The sequence below is a fragment of the Aquarana catesbeiana genome, linkage group LG09, assembly GCF_042186555.1.
Source record: "Aquarana catesbeiana isolate 2022-GZ linkage group LG09, ASM4218655v1, whole genome shotgun sequence".
Taxonomy (NCBI): Eukaryota; Metazoa; Chordata; class Amphibia; order Anura; family Ranidae; genus Aquarana; species Aquarana catesbeiana.
The window spans coordinates 204055553-204062444 of NC_133332.1; the positions used below are offsets into that span (position 1 = coordinate 204055553).

General features: G+C 40.0%; 1 protein-coding gene across 5 annotated transcripts in view; it reads left to right on the forward strand.

Annotated features, from left to right (window-relative positions):
* Nucleotides 1-6443, forward strand: part of RXRA (retinoid X receptor alpha) — a 310855-nt gene extending 304412 nt beyond the window's left edge. For all 5 annotated transcript variants that reach the window (XM_073599591.1, XM_073599593.1, XM_073599592.1 and 2 more), the window contains one exon: nt 25-6443. In XM_073599591.1, coding sequence (XP_073455692.1) covers nt 25-172 — 148 coding nt within the window. In that variant the 3' untranslated portion in view covers nt 173-6443. The remainder of the gene's footprint in view (nt 1-24) is intronic.
* The last annotated feature ends 449 nt before the right edge of the window (nt 6444-6892 follow it).

A 6892-nucleotide genomic window follows, 5' to 3' on the forward strand; every position in this document is an offset into this window, starting at 1 on the left:
GTTTTTTGCCTTCTCCACTGCTAGGTTTGCAAAGCTGCTGTTGCGTCTACCTGCCCTCCGTTCCATTGGCCTGAAATGTCTGGAACATCTCTTTTTCTTCAAGCTAATAGGAGACACACCAATTGATACCTTCTTAATGGAGATGCTGGAAGCTCCTCATCAAATGACTTAAGAGAAGAGGGTTTAGTTGTCCATGTGCCGAGGGCGATGGACGCATCATGTGATGCCCTCAGAGACACTTACAGAAAACGTCCAGGAGCCCTCATGCAGTGTCACATGTGCGCCTTTAGTCCATCCACAGAGCTATAACTGTGCTCTCAGAACACAACAGCAATCAGTGACAGACGTCTGGGATGCGGATAAGCTGGGCTCGTCCTTTTTTATTTTTTATTTTTGTCTCTTTCGAAGACATGGCTTGGTTGTCGCTGCTGAAGCTTAATTAAGTTGCTGTTGTTTGGCTTTGGTGGCCCCCAGAAGACCACCAGCATCTAAAAACATTGAAAGAAAATCCGCACAGATCCCTTGGAGGGTGAATGTATTTTTTTTTCTTCTTTTTCAAAAATATATTATGTTGAAAAGACAATGGAAGAGTTTTCTAATCTGTGTGTTCCCACACAAGAACTGGTTTGTCATGGTGTGGAGAAGTTTTTGCTGATCTCCGGAACAAACCTTGAGAAGGTCCATATAGCAATTGGCATCGGTTTCAACAGGCAAACAAATAAAAGGGGTTGCACTAGCCCTTATTCCACGTTAGGCCTTAATTCTCAAAGAACAAACATCTCAAAAAAGAACTCAGTTGAACTTGCTGTCCCCTCACATGCTTTTTTGTTGAGGGATTTAGCAATTAAAACAGACATTTTCTCCCTGTGGAAAGAGCAAAGCTAACTCCACAGCTCGATTTCCAGAACCATCTGGGTGGTGAACCATTAGCTTGTTTTAAGGCTCTATGGATCAAGGCACTACAGAATTATTTTGTTTTGATGTATTCAAGAAATTGTAGGAAACCACCAGTTTGAATTTCCTGCCTGTTAAAAAAAAAGTTATACAGCCAGTGAGTAACTTTGGGCCCCTCGGGTAGATTTCAGGGATCTTGTCCATTTTTGTTTTCTAAACCTGTATTGCAATCCTTCACATCAAGAGAAGGCTTCACTTATCTTCTCTAGCAACAGTAGCCACAGAGGCAGAAAATCCTGGTGATTTTATAATTGTTCTTAAAAAAACATAAAATGTACAGTACAGAATTACAATTGTTTCTAAAAAACAGCAACTGAGTTTTTCTAGAGATTCGTATAAACCAAAATTACTTATTGCAGAGGTTCCGATTTCTTGTTGTTGGTAAAGATAAATCATCAAAATATGAAACTGTTAACTTTTTTTAGTTTGTAACTTCTAAATAGAACACCAGAATGTGAGATCCAGGTTTGAGAAGTCCTTGGGTTTAAAAGCTTGCAGGTGATCGTGTTGCCAACAACATTGACGACTCAAGGCCTTCTTAGCATCTGTCACCATTTTGAGTTAAAGAAGATCTCCAATAGCTGTTGAGCATAACGTTTGTGTTTTTCATAGGACCAGATCATTTTGAAAAACATGGCCTTCCTCAGAATTTTTCCAGATGTTTCTTCCTTTTCCATTATATCGGCAAAGAAGGGAATATTTGGGCTTTTGAAAAAAAAAATGGTGTAGCTTTTACAACATACGTCTTGGTACTCAGAATCTTCAGCTTGTTTAAATAGTTCAGCCATTGCTGAAGAAGAGACTCAACAGGAGTGCCAAGTTGCCGATTTGGTTTAGAGTCTCATGGGAAGGCAATGGTGTTTCAGTTAAGAAGAGAAATCCGTGTGGTGGCAAAAGCCTAAGGGTTTTTGGACTTAAAAAAGTTGACAGAATCACAGAGAACCTCCAAAAACTGTTCCTAGATTTTTTTTTATTTTACAGGGTAAGTCAGTGCGAACCTTGCTTTATTTGAACTAACTGGCCTTCTCTTTTATTCCTTTCTTGTAAAGCAAAAATGGTATATGTATATTTTCCAAAGAAACTTGTCTTTTTCTTTCGTTGGCGCTCTCTCCGTTCTGCGTGGGAGCGAGTTACTCGGAACCTGAGCCAATGCTGAAGCACGCTTCTGTGAAGCATTGCCCCTCTCCCTCCTTTCCTTTTCTTGCCTGCAACTGTTCAAGCGCTATTGATACCGTTACGATACCTCTTTTGTGATTTTTAAGCTAGTGGTTGAGCAGATTGTGGAAGACACCGTCCAGACCTGGCGTTCCTTACCTCTGCTGGAGTGGAACACAGAATGTTGTAAAGCGTTAAATTCTATGCATTTGCATTTTTCCTTGATGAATCAGCTTTTGGTATAATTCGATGCATCTGGTTGTGTTCAACTAGAAGTATATTAAAGCAATTTTCCTCGATGAGATACAGCTGATAGATGAAGGTGGACTAAGATTTAATAAGCTTCATCTCATTTTTATTGGAGAAAAAGACAATTGCAGCCAGAGTAACCATAAGATCTGTGTGTACAGATTGTAAGATTGATGAACAGTTTCAAAATGACAATATATGTTAGCACTCTTTAAAATGGGTGCAAAGCATGAGATGTTAAAAATGTTTAGCCATTTTAGATTAAAGGAGGCTCAGCAGAGGTTGCAGATTGATTCAGTGTAGTTTCTGGACAGGAAGATGGCTGAGTGTAGGAAAGTGTCTGTTTGCAAGCCCATCTTTGCTGTTTTTCAAGTGTGTTTTTTTTTTTTTTTCCTTTTCCCATATAGCATCACCTTTTATAATATGAGTTGTAAACCTGGGTATCTTTCATCCTATAATAGTGCCTTAAAAATGAGAAGTTCTGTCATCACTAGTAACAGTCACCGGGTGTTGTTTGGTCACAGGAGGGGGCAGGGACCTGGTTACATTGTGGCATTATTCCGTGACACACCCCCTTTTCCATTACACCAGATTTAAAGGTAACCTATCACACTAGCTGCTGCCTGTCATAGTGGGAGCCACTGCTGGATCTCTTGTTGCTGTACCCCTGGGAGTTTTGTTACTACAGCTTCGGGCATAGCTGGCCGGGCAGTGACAGGTTCCCTTTAGGAAGAATTTGTTATTAAGTTATATATCACATGTTTGACTGTAGGTGAATATTTATTCTCCGAGTGCCTTACTTGTATATCTGTTAAACAGGAAGTCCCCTGCCCCAAATCACCCCCCCCCCCCCCAAAAATAATCTGTTTTAAGTCATTAAATTGGAGAATCCATCCCATTAACAGAGCAGTCACGGCACATGTGAATTTTAAAGAATGCCTTAATCTCTACAGGGACAATGACCGCTAGTTTGCAGGGCTGACCTTGTTCTGTTTTGTAATGTGTACTTCACCCCAGTGGCTGTGTGTGTACATTCCCCTAGCTAAAATAAATGTATCCTTTAACCCATTCCTTGCATTGCTTTGGTAAAAAGAAAAGATAAATTCTGGTGTAGGACGGAAGGTCATTCAATTAATTTTTAAGAGTACTTATTGAACCTTAGGTGGCGCTGTTGTCATCAGTCACACTTTCATAAGGCAAATTTTTGCTCTAGGCAGTTGCTTCCACAAGGGCACCTACCTTATCTTGTACACATACCATGCCTTATTCCAACTCTCTCACTAAGCCAAACTGCATTTTCTTGTCACTTTTCCTATAATTTTATTGTCTCTCCACTTCCTCCAACAGTACATCTATGTTCCATAATGCACTCAAGTGAAGTCATTAAAGGAACCTGATTCATAGACTGCACCTGGGTCTCAGCCAAATAATCCTTTTGATTAATTTTTTTAATATTATTGTGTCACACATTTTATTTTATTACATTCTGTTCTTATTTTATTAATTGAATTGTGAATCTTCACAGTGTAGTCCTCCCAGAAAATGACATCAAAAATATTACACATTACGCTTTACAGGATGTGAAAATGAAGCAGCCAATTCCATAATGGTCATTTACTTTCATCAATCTGTAGACTTATCTCTTGAGCCAGCATTTGTTGTTAAATAATCAGAATCAGGATATCGTCTGTTTCAGGACTGAGAAATCCATAGAGTGTAAAAAAACCAGACAAAATGTAGCACTTCTAGACATTCACATTGTCCATCTGTCAAGCCATAGAAGAAGTACATTTGGATTATAAGTTGTAAAAAGAATGGTTGTCTTTCTAACCACCACAGAAAAATCGGCGCATAGGGAAGGAACGCCTGGTCTGTTCGTCTGCGCACCTGTTTTGAGGTGCCGCAGGATCTTTACAGTGTGAGGGGGATAGGTGAAACTCACCAGCACCGAGAGGTATCCTTTTGTCGTTCTTGTGATATAATGTTCAAAAATAAAAAAAAAATAAAAAAATGTTTGTGTATTACAAAAGTAAAAAAAAAAAAAAAATTTAGAAAAAACAAATTATAGAAAGGGTTGAAAAATTCTATTGTATCAGCGAAGTAAAATCTATTTTTGTATTGATGGAAGTTTATCCCTGCTTACAGTTTTGTACTAACATTCACAGATTCAAGCCTGACGTGTTGCGTAGCAGTAGTCATTTTGGAGGTGTCATACCTCACTGTGAAGCTGGGGGGCGCTGTTTTCTAATGACATGTTAGCAGGAAATAAAGTCTTTTTTCTTTTTTTTTTTTTTTTTTTTTTTTTTTTTTTAAACTGAACTCCTGAGAAATATCAAAACTCCCACACACTACAAGAATTAAATGCTTGTTTTTGTTTAGGGGAACAATAAAAAAGCAGTTTTACTCACCTTATTTCACATTCCCCTGGGTGCTGGTGCTCTCTTCTTCTCTATGGTGATCTTGGATGTTGATGATTCCCTGGCGCCCTGACATACAATGCAGAACTGCTAGTTCTGATTTGGTTACGGTGGCATTAAGAGTACCTGCAGCCAATGGCGCGCCAAAGGGAAATGGCTTTTCGGGAAGCGGTGGAGGAGGAGGCTTGCGGTAGTAAGGGTTAAGGATGGACTGCTTTAACATAGTAGCCCAGACAAAAGCGAGCATTTAATCCTTGCAGTGAAGGGGGAGCCCCAATGCAAGGATAGTTTTGCCTTTTTCTCGGAATTCAGCTTTAGCCCTGGTTCACATTGGTGCGTTTTGAATTGCAATCTGACATGTCCAAACCGGCGGCAATTGCCAGCAATGGCACCGTCCCTAATTGGTGCAACGCTGCATTTGCAGTGCTGCACCGATTTCAAAAAGTAGTTTCTGTACTACTTTTTGCGATTTCGGGGTGCGATTTCCATTGACATCTGTGCAGAAACCCGCACAGATGTCTGCGAAATTGCCGTCGAAATCGGGACTGACATGTGGGAGTGAAATCATGCAAGTTCAGCTGAACTCGAACAGCTTCATTCCCACAGTGTGAACCTGGGCTTAAACATATTTCTCTACAGCTGCAGTGCAAATCTATCTGCAGGTATGATTACATGTTCATGCAGTACCTGTGATTGGTCATAAGATGTGGCAGAGATTGGCTGTTTTTTTATGTTGTAGCTTTATAAACACACCATTATGAGAACTTTGATTGCTGACTTGTAACCTCCAGGGTTTTCATCCTCCTGGCATCACTACTTTGTGAGATCTGGGAAAAGCATGTTCATATCGGGTGTACCACGCTGGCTGCATGCTTCTTTGTGAAGGAAGGGAGGAGGATGACAGCCCTGACCTTTCACTTCTAAAAAGAAGTCTTCAGTGTCAGCTTTCATATTTCACCCAGAGGTTGCTTTTTAAGATTTTATGATGAAGCAAAGCACCTCTAATGGAAGTTGCCGTTCCCTGATTTGCAGACTATTTACCACTTCTGGGGCACTGACCTCACTTAGAATAAAGCTGAATGGATTTGGCCTCACCTCCCCAGAAGATGCATGAAGTCTGTGAGTCCGAGGACATCAGCTTTGGCGTCCTTTCAAAATGTACTACTTCTGTGCTGTAAAGCTGTTTTAAAAATTCACATTCAAAAAAAGTGTTCTGAATTCTGTTTTTATTGATGCAATTGCCACATCTCTCTGTACAAGACAATAAAGTACAACGCCTCGTTTTATTCCTGTAAAACCTTATTGAACTCCAAAACCTTTTACAATGTGAAGAAAACACTGCTTCAACTGTTGACTCTTATGCTCCTTCCCCGCACAATCTGTTGGAATACTGAGGATAGCAGACATCTCCATTCACCCAGAGCTCTGTGCTTGTTGAAGTCTGTCACCTTTAAGAGACAGACTCTACCCCCTGCGCTCTCAGTATGCTGTGTTCATGTACCTGCCTATCTTTCTCTTTCTACGGCTCAGTCTTACTGTGAATCACTTCTGCACATGTTAACGTCAAAATGAAAACAAAGCATTGGAAATCTGAGTATTTTCTTGATGAATAAATGGTATTAGAAATTGTAAACAGAATGAGCGTTTATAAATACGAGTTCAAAGTAATTTGGCATTCGTGTCTTTCTGTACTGTGGATTACCGACACCTACTACACACAAGTCGCCGGCTAACTGTAGGGAATGATGGCTAGTCTTTGCTTGGGATTGCGGCAATGGAGGGAACCAAGAGCATTGCTTTCTCTAGTCCAGCTCTATTGTGTCGCACAGTGTTTTCATGCTTAAAATATAACTAAAGGCAAACTTTTTTTTTTTTTTAAGTTTTGGATAGAATGGAGAGGGATTAGATTACCTATAAGGTTTTTAGTGTTGTCTTTGCTCCAGTTAGTGAGATTCACCCTCTATTTGTCCTGTTTACATCTAACATTGAGAGTGAAAGTAAAAGAAAATCCAACATTTTGTGCTGTCCCCAAATAAGTAATAGAGGGGAAATCATCCAATGGGGTCACTAGTTCTGATGGCCCCCAAAGGACTCCCTTAATTTTCAGGGATTTCCTC